This window comes from Dermacentor albipictus, chromosome 4, assembly GCF_038994185.2.
Source record: "Dermacentor albipictus isolate Rhodes 1998 colony chromosome 4, USDA_Dalb.pri_finalv2, whole genome shotgun sequence".
NCBI classification, from domain to species: domain Eukaryota; kingdom Metazoa; phylum Arthropoda; class Arachnida; order Ixodida; family Ixodidae; genus Dermacentor; species Dermacentor albipictus.
In genome coordinates this window covers 71974315-71989201 of record NC_091824.1, presented here as the reverse complement: position 1 = coordinate 71989201, position 14887 = coordinate 71974315, and the positions used below count along the sequence as shown (strand labels likewise).

General features: G+C 44.7%; 1 protein-coding gene and 1 long non-coding RNA gene across 2 annotated transcripts in view; one reads left to right on the top strand and one right to left on the bottom strand.

Moving 5' to 3' along the window:
* LOC135902070 (uncharacterized) overlaps positions 1–14887 on the bottom strand; it is a 750038-nt gene that overhangs the window by 311057 nt on the left and 424094 nt on the right. The window lies entirely within an intron of this gene.
* LOC135902068 (uncharacterized) overlaps positions 1–14887 on the top strand; it is a 72256-nt gene that overhangs the window by 29901 nt on the left and 27468 nt on the right. The window contains exons 4-6 of the mRNA XM_070537075.1: positions 367–620; positions 7105–7226; positions 11706–11823. Of these exons, the coding sequence (XP_070393176.1) occupies positions 367–620; positions 7105–7226; positions 11706–11823 (494 nt within the window). The remainder of the gene's footprint in view (positions 1–366; positions 621–7104; positions 7227–11705; positions 11824–14887) is intronic.

The following is a 14887-nucleotide window of genomic DNA, read 5'->3' as shown; positions in this document are numbered from 1 at the left end:
GGAACAATTCAACGGCGACGTATCAACATTGTGCCTAATTATTTATTGTAAAATAGACCTAATCCAACTGAAGTGCAGCAGCTTCGCAACCTCGCTTTAGACCTCGGGTCACTGACAGCAAAGGTTCACAAGTGCTACACTTACAAAGATGAAGATGCGACTCAGTGCAGTTCCTCGTTGACAACGCCTGCTGTCTCTTAAGGGATCATTTTTACATCGCTCCGCCTGGCCGTAGTAAAATTTGCCGCAGCTCATTGGAATCTCATCGACTGAAAAAAAAAGCGCCAGTGGTAGAAAAAAAGTATGCAGCATCTCGCCCCGCAACGTGTTTTATTCAGCTGTCTTTTTTGGTGCCCTGCCTTGCAGCCGACTCATACATATTCCTCACCCGTATCCACTCAAAGCATCGCCTCCTGTTCCACGTCGACATCGACCTGTACGGCGTTGCAACAGGATCTTTCTTGGTAAACTCTACCCAGTTCGTGGATAGCGTGCAATCTTTACAGAGCTCGCTGACCTGGAGCAAGCTTCATGGGTTGGGCGTGCTCAAAGGTCTTCCAACCTTGCTCAGCCCGCAGCTACAGCACAGCTGGAGAGCTTACCTGGAGGCGATCTACAGCGTAAGTTTTCCGGACGCATGTAACATTGCACGTCGCGTGGGCTGCTTGCCGTAAAACCTTATTTTGACCAAGGGAGTGTGATAAGTTGTCTGTCATTCTTGAACCCTAAGTGTCCTCTATTTTAATCATTTTTAGACACCTTCTATGGTTGTTTGAAATTGCAAACAACACTATTACATTTGGAATCTAGTGTAAATCAATCGCGAAAACATTGCAAAAAGCACGAGTGAGTTCTCGTGCTACGAATATTTCTTTTGCTTAACGAAATACTTGCGATTTACAAAGCAGGAAAGTACCGAACGGAGGTAAGCAATGGCCGCGAGGCCAGTTTAATGTAAGGATAGCCCGAATATAGCATGACGTCAGGAATAATGGGAGGATAAATAGTCAATGAGATGAGAGTAGTAAAATATTAGTTGAAAATATTACTCCGACAGATTTGGCGGAAAAGAGCTGTTAGAAGTGGTGAATATGAAGATCCAAGAGATAGCGTGATGAAGAGTAGACCACTATGGCGCCTTCATACACGCCTGATCATGCCCTGCGGACGCAGGCATGCGTATCAAAGTTCTCTATGGGCTGATCCCGGTGGCGTTGTAATACATGGTCACGTAGAGGGGGTTTCAGCGTCTGATTGGTTCTATTCTTCCGCATTCAAGAGCTGTATCGCAAAAATTGTTTTGTAAGTTCACCCTACCTATATTCTAATATCGCTCAACTAGTCGCCTGTCGTTGGTCGTCAGTTATGTGGAGATGGGCTTGCGGAAGGCCCACCCTAGGAGCGACGGTCAGGAAAGGGCACGACGCTCCTCCCCTTCACAACACACAAAGGCGCTACGGCATGGTTTCTGGACTCTCCGACACGGCGCAGAGAAGCCCCCAGAGTGGGGCCACCAACAAACACGGGTTTAATCATCCAAGATACAGCAAAGTGCGACAGTCGCGGCGCTTACGGGCAAAGGCTCACCGTAAGAACGATGGAGTACGCGCACCCGCTGCGCTAGGGCTAACCGGCAAGCTGTCCACCAAGCGCGAGAACGAGGAGTCACGGGAGCAGAAGTGCAGTGTACCCACCTCTTTGGGGGCCTGCGAGCATCTGCCATGGTGATGAAGCACTCAGTGAAAGAGAGCTCTGGTGGAGAGAGAGCCCGGGGGCCGCCACTCGGATGGCCAACTGGGGCGCGTTCCGGTGACACTTTAGACGTTTCTTGTAACGCCATGGAAAAACGAGGACACAGGAAAGAAACACACACCACACTATGAGTGCACACTGCAAACTGTTTATTTGTTGGATCGCAGGCAACATACATATATTTCATTCGCGAACCTGTGCACGTGCACGCATTGTCACTCCTACATGTGCCGATAAACGTCAAAACGTAAAGCTTATCTGCTGGGAAGCCATCACCAAATTAACTTGAGCCATTCTTACAATCATAAAAGAGGGAGCGCTAAAATAAAAAAGAAAACAGGAAGAAAAACAGGAAGAGAAAGCGAGCATAAGAAGGAAACGAATATGGCACTTAGAAAATAATTACTGTTAAAGCGAAGGATGAGTGCATAAAATCTTTTGAAGAAAGCACGAAAGGCACAAAAACAAAACATAACAAACGTGGAATACCACACCGATCAACAAATGTGGAAATGACGACATGAAGGGATAAAGCCTCAAAATATGGCTTATTGAAAACAACCATGGAAAGTGGGGGGCACGGCCACTTTTGAATTTACAAACGTGACTATGGAAAGAGTGGGACCTGGAGCAAAAACTAACGCTCAGTGGCATTCACAGCACAAAACACCTAACAAAAATAAAACAAGGGCACCAAAGAAGAAAAAAAATACCTTTCACCATCAAAACCGATATTTTTAAAGAAATTCAAGAAAAATTTGCTTAATCCGGAAGCAACGAGAGAGATTGCGTGCTGATACATTTGTCTTGATATTTTAGTACGTGGAACGCTTCGACAATCTTCCTTTCAGTCTGATCCCTCGAGTAGAACAGCAACGTTGTGTTTTTAAAAATTGGTTCACATGGGTTGTTTTTTCCGCCTTCTTTTGTTTTTTTTTCACGAGTTATCCAGAGATAACTCCCTTCAGCTTTTGGACCTCCGTCTTCATTTTGACCCGAAATACATCTGTCGGTATTAAAATCCAAGAACAAAGGAGGTCCCACTGCCGTTTGAAAGTGCACATTCCAAACTAGTTAACAGCGCCAACATAACCCCAGCTTGTAAGTCCGCCCTGGAAGAATCATGCGAGAACAAGTTAGAAACCAGATTCAGTCAGCAAGTTAAGCCCTTCCTCTCGGCTGGTTACCCTCAGGGTTTAATCACAGGTTCCTGCGAAAGCATTTTGCAAAAACCAAAAGGTAAGAAACACCAGAAAGATGCAGGAAAAAGGGCATTAAGAAAGAAAATCTGCAGGTCATGTCCTATATTCATCGAGTGTCACACAACATCAAAAAAGTAAGCCGCTACGGAGTCAAGGTCGTTATTTGGGCCCCATGCAAGCTCAGTAGACTGTGCCCCATTCAGACAGTCAAGGGAAAGAGTAGGCCACAGTGTTCAACCATGCACGAAAACGCACAACACAGATTGTGTTTGTGGCGTAGTGTATTTGATTCCCTTGACATGTGTCAACATTTATATTGGACGAACGAGCAGGTGTTTCCACGAAAGGGCACGGGAACACCAGTGGCATGTAAAGAACAAGGCAGGAGGCACTTTGGTCCTGCACTTTGACAAATGCAGAGGAAAAAATAAGGGCTGAAGAAACAACCCTTGGAAATCACTTTTTAATAAGACAACGTTGCTGTTCTATTCGAGGGACCAGACTGAAGGAGAGATTGTCGAAGCGTTCGACATGCTCCAAAGGGCAAAAAAAATGTATAAGCACGCCATCTGCCTCGTTGCTTCCAGAAGTGACTTTTCTAAAATATGCCTTTTAAAAAAATTTCCTTTTGATGGACTCAGGTTTTATGGCTTTTTATCTTTTGATTTTGTTCGTTGTAGGTATTTTGCGCTGTGAATGCTGCCGACCGTTAGTTTTTCTCCAGGGCTTACTTTTTCCATAGTCACGTTTGTAAATTCCATAGTTGCCATCACGCCCACTTTCCAGGATTGTTTTATTAAGCCACATATTGAAAATTCGTCCCTTCATAACGTCGTTTCTACATTTGTTGAGCGGTGTGGTATCTCCGTTTGTTTTCATGTTCTTTGTTTTTTTTTGCTTTTTTTTCTTTCTTAAACCGATTGTAAGCCATCATCTTTTATGCCCAAGCCGCCATCAGTTTGTTATTGTAAATAAAACAACCTCTGATATAGCTGCTGTGAATTCTGTTGTCCCACGGGGATCCGTTCTTGGCCCCCTTTTCTTTTCGTTATATATAAACGATATTGTCACTAGCCTCTCTGTTAAAATCAGGCTTTAGGCTGACGACTGCGTTCTGTACGATGAAATAAGAACAGAAGACCAAATTAGGTAAAACAGAGACTTTAATAAGGTAGTTGAGTGGTGTAGACAATGGCAAATGAGCATTAATTTCGAAAAGACAGTATATATGTGGATAACATTAAAAAAGAAGCCACTGGTAAATCACTATGGCACAGAAAACGCTTTTTTGTCAGAGGTAGCGCAATATAAGTACCTTGGCTTGTACATAACAAAGGATCTTTCCTGGTCAAAGCACCTTGACACAGTAACAGCAAATTGTCGCCGCAAGTTGTTTTTTCTAAGACGCGTATTAAAATACTCCACACCAACAGCACGTCTATTGGCATACAAAACACTAGTGCGCCCCGTTTTAGTATATGCTATAATTATATGAGACCCGTTCACTGAAAGCGATATTGGAAAGCTAGAAAGCTTACAGAAAAAAACAGTTCGACTCATCTACAATACATATGGGTGTAGTTCTATTACTAACCTTTTATCTCGGAGTGGCTTGCTTTCTATAAGTGACAGAAAGCGTGCATGTCGTTTAAAATGTTTTTTCAGATAATAAATGGTCACTACAACATCGACACGTCTCACATTATCACCTATGCAACAGGTTACGCTACCAGACAGCGACACTCAGTAGCTGTAACTCCATTTACAACATGTGTCAACTGCTTCAAGTATTCCTTTTTACCGACAACTATAGTAGATTGGAATAAGCTAGCCGATAAAACTGCAACACAGGACTCATTATCACTTTTCGAAACGTATCTGTAACTTTTTTTGTGCACTTGCTGAGATTGTCAGTGGTATCACTTTTTTACTGTATGATTGGGAGAGATCGCTGATGTAACGTTGAAGCGCTTGTTTTTGCGCCTGTTCCTTGCGCCTGTTTATTGCAGTTGTGTGAAGCGCTTGTTTGAAGAATTTTTGAGTGCAATTCCCCATTTTTGTATTTATATTGTTTCGTGAACTTACTCGCGTACCACGCTGCTAAGATCTTGTTGAAGATCACAGTATCTATAAATAAATAACTAACTAACTAAATAAATAAATAAAATCATTCGCCTATACACTGGTTATTTGTTAAGTGCCATATCTATTTATTTCACATCAGAATCAGAATTTATTATTAGAGGTTGGGTCACATTACAAGTATTTAGTATGCAGAAGGAGGTGCCATAGTTGAAGACTGTATCGGGACCTCCTGTACAAGAACAGTTATTATAGTTAACGTCTCAACGCAACAGTAGCCTATAATAAGGAAGTATACAAGCAACAAGAAAACGACGGTTACAGAACGAAATACAGAATTTATTACAAATAATAACAAGGTTCAGCATATGTCTTGGTAGCAGAAAAAATACTCGCGGTCTCTTTCAGTTTTTTTTTTTTAATTTTATCTCTCCTATTTTTACGACGCAGTAAGAATAGATCAGGGTTCTTTTTTTTTTTGGTGATCGCCTATCACAATCTTCGATACGTTGTTACGAAGCAGATAATCTTTTACGTTTTTACGTTTATCGGCACATCTGAGAGTGGTAATGCGGGTACGTGCACAAATTGCCGAATGAAATATATGTATGTTGCTTGCTCTCCAGAAAACAAACCGTCGGCAGTCTGCCTTCGTGGTGTGGCGTGCGTTTCTTTCTTGTGTCCACGTTTTTTCCCGCAGGTATAAAAAACGTCTAAAGCTATGAACCAACTAGACCGCCAGACCGTCCTACCGGTGACGCTTACTCGCACGGTGACTCGACCTTAGGACGGAGAAGCATGGTTTGCATAGAAAATTAGCCGCGGCGCGCTAGCCGTGTCCGTCATGTTGCCGTTAAGGTGGCGGTTGCCGGAGATCGAGCTAAGCACAACGCGCGAGCTTGAGGGACGAGGCGCGGGAAGGCACCTCGAGCCCCACAACACACCGAATAATCCTCAATTCAGAGACGTGACATGTGCAATGAGGCACAGACAAAGCTCACCTTTGCTCAGAGACATGTCCGGGCAGCAGTAAGGGTACTCGCTTGGTGACTTGTAGAATGGTTCCAGCTGATCTGCTATCTCACTCTTGACACAAGCAGTCTGGATTTTCAACCTATCGTAGAATAACTGTCCTAAATGCAATGCAAATGCGAAATAACACAATTATTTATTACAGCTTCTGTTTGGCCTAAGCAGCGCCAGCCATTGATAACCGCCGCATCTTGTGGTTTCCGACAAATTTTCAGCACTTCAGATGCATAATCTTGAATCTAAAGCTCGCTATGGCGCCGTTATACATGGCTTACCAAATATCATGAACCAAGATGTAAAAATATGCACATGTCACGTAGCTGAACAGAAACAAGGTGATAGTGCCTGCAGTCACTCGGAGATGCTCATATTATTTTTGCGTTTCCTCTAATTAGATCATTAATCGTAATTAACCAACCATATTAAATAAGACTGTCGCGCGACTTGGCCCTCGAGGGACTTCGCATGTATTCGCGGGCTTCTTTCACGTTCGGAAGAACATTTTTATGTAGCACATATTAAGCAACAGAAAGCCGTACCGAAGTTGTTCATCTTGGCCTACAATTTTCTCATTTACACTTTTCATCTAATTATAATGTTCGGTAAGTACATAATTAAAACTAGTTATTTATGTAGGCGGATTGCAAGAAATAGCGTATCTCCAAGCGACGGCAAACAACATTACCTTGGTTCTGTCTAGGTACATAGAATTCGCATATTTTTAAATCTTGGTTCATGATAGTTGGGACACCCTGTCTACTGGCCGTAGTTTGGAGTATTCTTTCAGTGTTTCACCTTTAGCTGACTTGGCGCATGGCCCTACCTCTTCCCGAGTTTCCTAACAGTCTTCTTGTAGCCGAGGTTACGTAATACGTTCTTGTGACTACCGCATTTAGAGCAAGCGAAATCTTGCCCGAGGGCACGCGACTGCTATTCAACTAAGGTATTCATAGAAAGCCGTTATCTGACTGAGCACAATGAACTTCTTGGACATCGAAGCTTCATTAGGTGCTGTTCATTTTTCTCTGCCTTGCAGAGATTTTTCAAGATATTGCGGGACACTGGTGTGGATCACGGCAAAATAAAGAACTTCTTTGCCTTCAATCCAGGCCACTTCACACACTTTACATTTACGAAGCACCTCTCGGCGCTGAACAGGTATGGGACATTTCTATTAAAGCTTTCTAGCGGAGCTGACCTTCTGCTCAAATATCCTTTCAGAGTTTTCCGCCTTACAATGTGTTCTATTCTAAGCAGCAGACAGGCGCTTCGGTGGCAGCAACGCAAAAAGCCCTTTATTCAAGGCAGCAGCGTACTTTTATGGATAACGCTGCATGCTGGTCATGCACACGTCATTCACGGTAACATCTTATCATACCGCCTGGCCTATACAGAACATTCCTTCCTCCTTAATTAAAGCTACACGCGTTTCTTTCAGCGCTCATAATTGGATGCTTGATAGCAATCAGGAGGACGCCTTGTGCGATTACTTTTTCGTAGATGGACCTTTCCAGGTGATGCCATGGTTGATGGGGTGATAATTGCAGGCTGCGCTGCTGAGTGTCTTCCCTCAGGCTGCGATGCTGGTTCCTTAGTTGAAGTGGAGTCATCAAAGCGAACACCCTCAAGCTGGTTCGCAGTAGGGCCACTAATCATGGAGTCAGCAGGGGGATTTTCTTCGGAGGGAGTTGATAGAAAATCTCGTTGAATACCGGCACTTGGAGTGGACTCAGGATGCGCTTCTTTTGCGACCTCCAGATGGAATGAAGTCTTTAGTGCCGTATTCCAGCTGGGTCTCAAGTGATCGATATGCACGAAACGAAAATGGTCACCGACTTTGACTACAAAAGTAGAGTCGCTTACGCGTTGCACTACGACAGCTTCCTCCCATGAGAGGGTTTCCCCTCTCGTAGCCTTGACGAGAACTGTCACCGGTTTCCATCTGCGGGTCCCTTCCTCGGCCGTCGTTGCAATGGGTGGTGTCTCTGTCTGAACGGCTGCGCGTATCCTGCACAAAGCTTGGCTTTAGGAGTGAAAGCTTCACTCGACGTTGTCGTTTCAGGAACAGCTCAGCCGGCGTTCTTCCTGTTACGGAATTCGGGTTGCTTCTGTAAGCAAGCAAGAAGTCGCTAAGTCGTTGATGGAGAGTTCTGTTTTGGGCTGTTAGGTTATCGTGAAGCACTTGCTTGAGTAGAGTGGCTTTTGTCGTTTGGACTAGCCTTTCTGCTGCCCCGTTCGATGAAGCATGGTACGGTGGCGTCCGTGTGTGTCGAATCTCGTGAGAAGAGGTGAAATTGGCGAACTCCCGCGCAATAAAGTGAGGTCCGTTGTCGCTGATCAGTTCCTCCGGGTAGCCATACGTTGCAAATATCTCCTTGAGACAGTCGATTGTTTTTGACGTCGTTGTTTTGCGGAGGCATTTTGCTTCTATCGACCTTGAGTAAGAGGCTACTAGAAGGAACAAGTTGGAACCATCCTTCATGGCGAAATCGACATGGACTCTCTGCCAAACACGGGTTGTATAAGTCCATGGATGCAATGGTCCTGGTGCCTTCGCAGGCATGGTCATTTGGCACACTGTACATCGCCGGACAGTGTCTTCAATGTTCTTGTCAATCGATGGTCACCAAATAAACGACCCAGCAAGCATCTTTATTCTTTGCATTCCAGGGTGCTCTCCATGCAGCAATGTTAATACTGCTTCTCTAAGCTCATCTGGAATGATCACTCGCTGGCCCCACGTGACACAGCCTTGCTCGTACGATAGTTCATTTCGCCGAACGTAAAAGTGCTGAAATTTATCATCGTAGTGCGCGGGCCAGCCAGATAAGGTGAACTGCATGACTTTGGAAAGAAAACGGTCCGTTTAGTCGCAGCAGCAACTTGGCTCGCAGTGAGAGGCGGTGCCTCAAACACTGCAAGATATTCTTCAGTGTCCTCTTTATGCTTGACCAAAGGTGGAAGCCTTGAATGTGCGTCGGCAACTTCCACGTTTTTGCCGTTGTTGTAGCGCAGTGTGTAGTGATAAGCTGCTAAGGTGATAGCCCAACGCTGAATCCTGGCAGCAGCCAAAGAAGGAATTGGTTTATCCGATGCCAAGATCCCCAACAGCTGTTGGTGGTCTGTACACAGCGTGAAGTTTCGCCCGTATAAGTATCTGTGAAACCTGCCTAAACTAATGATTAGGGCCAGGCCTTCCTTCTCACCTTGCGCATAGCTGCGCTCCACTGCACTTAATGTTCTGGAGGCAAATGCGATGGGTCTTTCTGAGCCATCGGGAATGACGTGAAAGATTACGGCCCCGAGACCGTAGGCTGACGCCTCTCAATTTAACCCGATGGGCTTTTTCACGTCGTAGAAAGTCAAAACTTGAATGTCAATGAGGCGTTGCTTGGCTTCCGTGAATGATCTTGAGCATGCGTCCGTCCACACCCATGTCGTGTCCTTCTTGAACAAGTCATACATTGGTGCAGCTACTGTAGCTAAATCTTTGATGAATTTTGCATAAAAATTCAGCAGGCCCAAGAAGGCTCGCAGTTCAGTTACGCTGCTTGGCTGAGGTGCTTCCATGATTGCCTTTATCTTTGTTGCGGTTGCAAAAATGCCATCTGATGTCACCTTGTGTCCCAGATAAACAACGGATGGTTTGAACAATTCACACTTTTGTTTTAGAGTAATATGGTGCTGTGACAGATGTTGAAGCACCTTTTCCATGGTTTCTGGACAGTAGTCTATGTTGTCGTCTTCGATGATGACGTCGTCGATATAGCAACCCACTTTTGGAATGCTTTTAAGACTTCGTCCATGAAGACTGAAATACAGTGGGTGCGCTAGAGGTACCGAATGGAAGACGCTGATACTGAAATATTCCGAGATGAGTGTTCACCGTTAGCAGCACTTTGCATTCCTAAGGAAGCGGCACTTGTTGATAGTCTTGTGATAGATCCAGGACGAAAAAGATTTTGCTTCCTGCGAGCATGGAATACAAATCTTCCGGCAATGACAAAGGGTAATGGTATGTTTTTAGAACAGGAATAACCGTGACCTTGTTGTCCCCGCATAACGTTAATCCTGCGCCGCCTTTCTTCGCGACCACCACCAGAGGCGTCGCCCATGACCCTCTTTAGTATTCCGGCTTGCTCGACCTTTTCCAACTTCTTTGCTACTTCCTCTTTGATAGCAAACGGTATTGGGCGTGCTTTTGAGAACACTGATGGAGCCCCTTCCTTGACAAAGATGCGAGCTTCGAAGTTTTTGACGACACCCGGGGAGTTCTTGAAAACCTCGGGATACTTCTTCCGTAAAGCTTCTACCCTCTGCTCCAATGGCCTATCTGTGGACAGACTGCGTGCTGCTATCCAGTTTATTTGCAGTTTTTCCAGCCAGTCTCTTCCCATGAGAGCGGGCATCGGCGTTCCGTTTCCCTGCACTACCACTATGGGCAAAGAGATCTCGCTTCCTTCCTGTTTGACTAACACGTTTGCTGTTCCAAGTATCTTTAGCTTTTCTCTTGTGTAAGAGCGCAACGACACCCTTGATTCCACACATCCTTTCTTGAACTCCTTTCATTTTCTTGCTGCATTCGACGATATAATTCACAGCGCTCTGCGATAATTGAGTGAGCTGGGATAAAATGAGCTTCCAGAAGCTGTTCAATTTCTTCTAAAGTCTTTTGAGAAGGCAAATGAGGAACAGTCATCTTCATTAGCTCTTCATACGCTTGCGCGTTGAGTACGTTCAGAAATAACTTGAGTTTCTTGTCTGCAGGTACATCATTTATGTCTACGTAGTTCTCGAAGCGTTCAAAACACGAGCGTATGTTTTCGATTTTTTGTCATATATTATCATTCTGCCGAGCATCGGACCACGTCCGGGTTTTGCCCATAATGAGCAAATTTCACTTAATTGCCGTTCTGAATTTTGCCGTTCTGTTTGCTGCGTGGCTGCTATCCTCTTTCATAGAAGGTATCGCTCGCAATGTTCATATGTGAATTCCCTCACAAAAAACGTTGTCCCAGCGCTCACGAAATTTTCACCAGCTTCGTCAACGCACGTGACCCTGTAAAGCAGCATTCTATTCGCGCCCTGCTGACAAGAATACTGTGCCGCTGATTTCATACTTGGTTCATTACATCCACCATGTCATGGAAAGCTGATGCCATGATGCAAAGGATTTTACAAACGTCACCCGACCCATAGACAGTGTCTACTATGTGGCGAAGAAATCGATACCAAACTGGTAACGCCCCAGCCCAGGAAGTTGTTCACGTGCAAATTCAGGGACCGTGCTAAGACCAGCTGCTACTAAACACTACTACGCCATTTTTTTCGCCAGTCATCGCAATTCGTTATACTGAAAGTTATACTTTCACATGGCGTCATTATTATATTAGGGGAACATGTTCATTTCAGCTTTTTCCAAGCGGACTTTCTCAAACATTTCAAAAACATTATTGTAGAAGTTTCTACGGTACACGAAGTATGTGCGTTGTGTGTGAGGATTCACGCGCTTTGTGTAAAAAGTGAAAAAAAATTACTTATTGCTTTACCATCTGTAGAACGACGCATAAGTATTGCTAGGTGCCATAGAAAAGTTTCATTATAGGATAGATGACAGACTACTTCTTTTTTTTGCAGCATCAGGCACCTGAACCTTGTAATTATCCTGACCATAACGAATGAAAGGCTAACCCAAGTTTACCCATCTTCAGCTTGGGACAACCGCTGCCTTCCTCAGAGCAATGAACCAAGAATGGTAGGTCGCTATCACGGTTTTAACCTCTACGTGCATTGAGCTTAGGAGCTTTTGAAACACATTTCTGAAACTTCCGAGTAGGTTCGACAACCATTTATGGGCAATAGGTAAAAGTACTCTTCATTATAAATTGCTGGTTGCACGATCCCATGCTTTATTATATTAGTGCAAATGTCCTACTCGTGAAAACGTTCTGTTAATTCTGGTAGAAATATAAGTTTTGAATGTGCTGATATACATTGTCAGCTCAATCATTATTGTGACAACGAAATTAAGTTTCAAAAGAGTTCACATCTCAAGGTTCAAAGTAAGGACATCAAATTGGTACGTCATAACCATTCTGCAAAAGCAAATTAACGGCAGGTAAAAAGAAGTGTGCTATTGAACAGAACAAGCGCGTAGAGACGCTAATAATTACACAATTACCACATAAATTGCGTGCACCGACCTATATCTAAAGAAAGTTCATTCGGTACCGCTTGAAAAATACTCTGAATGAGCTTGTTTTAACAAATGCATAAAACTGAATCACGCAGACATGTAGAACACTAGAAAGGGGAAGAAAAATATCGTCACAGTGGTACGCTAATCTTGGCGACTTATACATCAAGGACAGCATCGTTGTGTAAGGTTGTTCTAGCTAGATGTTCTGTCTTGCACTGTTCGAGACATACCGAAGACTTTGAGTACATTTCACTATATTTGGCGCAACTTCTTCTCCATACCTGATTTTTTCTATATGCTTCGCTGTACCCGAGCTTTGTACAGATACTGGCGTTCTCTTTTTCCTGAAAGGATTGGTGATGGATTTTCCTGAAAGGATTGGCAATTGGTGATGATCCTGAAAGGATCATCACCAATTGTTTCTACAATTAACGGGGTGCCTTCACGCACGCTGGCGCTGGATCTCACGCACTGTGCAGATCAATGTTACGGGAAGTGTTTTGCGTATAGCCGACAATCAAGCACCCTTTGGGGTTCCGCGAAACTTTGCCAGATCAAGAAACGTTTTCTTTATTTCGTAAGGCCAGCACTTATACGTGTGAATCCAGTGTGTGTGTGACGACGGCAGCAAGATGAGGACAATGACGACAATCATATGAGGTTAACTCGTGGTTTTCGACTCGACCACGCTAGTTTACGATATACCGATACCTTCCGTTGTACGTAGGGTACTGGTCGTGCGAAGCGAGAGAGAAACGCGAATTGTGACGTCATCTGAGAGTGAGCGGCAAAAAGTCCTGCGTACGTACGCCTATGTCCTGCTATATATGTAAAACAACAATGGCATATGTACTCAGGCACAGAAATGTTTAAAACTAGAAGAGGTAAGGTTGAGGTTGAAGGGTTGTACTTTGAATTATTGCACTGCGTTACTGAGGAATAAGACAATCGGACACAAAGAACGAAAGCGACACCAAAAACTTTTCACCTGCGCCGGTCATGAAGGCAGTACAACGTAGCACAGCGTCCAAGGCACACGTATACGCAGTAGACAAAGCTTTCATAGAAGCCCATGCATTCAGGAAATGGCAGTACATCAGCCATTTATGGGGTTCAGAGTCATCTATCTCAAGAGGGGACACATTCATCGGAATAAGAAAATGAAGAAGTGACGCGATATCCGGCAAGAAAAAGAGTCGTGTCATATTTATTTTTCTTCTTTATTTTTTTTCCCTTAAAGCCTAGCTTTCTTTGCCTTTTCCTTCGACTTTTTCACTGGTAGTGCTGCTGTTGCTGCCTTGCACGCCACGTCGGGGAGTGGTACAGAACGTGTATATACATGGCAGGAGAGCGGTAAAGAGAAAAGCTGACGTGAGAAATTGTTTTGACCTTTCTTTCCACCGCGTCGCCGCAAATGTTCTCGGGAGCTTTCTGGGTGTCGCCGTAATATCCTCCCGACTGCTGCATTATCCGTGGGTCCCCCGCGTAAACAGTGCAGAAGTTACAGCGCTTGCCTTGATATTAATGAGAAATAGCCTATAAAGGTGAGGCCGATAGAATGCTAGATAGGAGGTAGGGAGAGGGTAGGGTAGAACCGATGCAGACACGAAACGAGTGAATTTGTGTCTCGTGGCAGCTCGCATGCATGGAGGAAGCGCAGGCGAGAGAAACGTACGTAGGAAAACAAGGTAACGCCACTGCTACACATGGCAGCAGTTGCGGACAAAACGGATGCATTTAAATTCAAGGTTAGATTTAAGTAGCAGAAACGGTACGTTACTGCTATTTCTGCAAATGAACACTGTGGCAACCTTGTCAAGTGGGCAAGTGACGGAAGATGCTCCGACACAAAACTGCAATCTCGCCTCGCATCATTTTAGACGACACCAGGATAGCAGCTGCCCGTCTTAATCAACGCTTCTGTACCCGCCGCCGTATCTTAGTGGCATTGGCATCGAGCAACGCCACGAGAGCGTGGCATTGCTCGGTGCCACGGGTTCAGTTACAACCGCTGCAGCCGCGTTTTGACCTGCTCGAAGTGCAAAAGCGCTCTCGTGCGTAAACTTGGGTGCACATTAAATAAATCCATGTGATCTAGAATAATCCGCAGTGCGCCTCTACCGCGTCCCACATAATCAGATTGGAACTTCTGCACGTAACGCCCCATATGGTAATTAAAAGTTTACACTTCTGCCACGATGCGATGCACCGTGTGTGGTAAGAAGGTGCAATCTCCCAGGCTAGAAAGAATGGCGCTCAACAACGCCTCAAGGCAACACGCCTCACTGAGTGTGACGCATGCTACGTAAACCATCACAAGTGATGCACCTAAGGTAACCGTCGACTCGCCATTGTCGTATGGCACTAAACCCTGAAGTACTAAAAAGGCAGCGTCAAAGCCACACCCTATTAACGTCGAGCGACGCAAACGGCAGTTAAGGCTTCATTTACGAGTGTTCCCATACAGTGCGTGGGATCCGCATAATTTCTTTCTTTTGTAGGGAGTGTTTCGATTAAGGCAGCGTTTTTGAACACCCTTCAACTAGACAGGACTCCACTGTAGACAGGTCATTGTAAGTTTCCATCTTCATCCTCATCAAAAGCCTCATCAAAAGCCTCA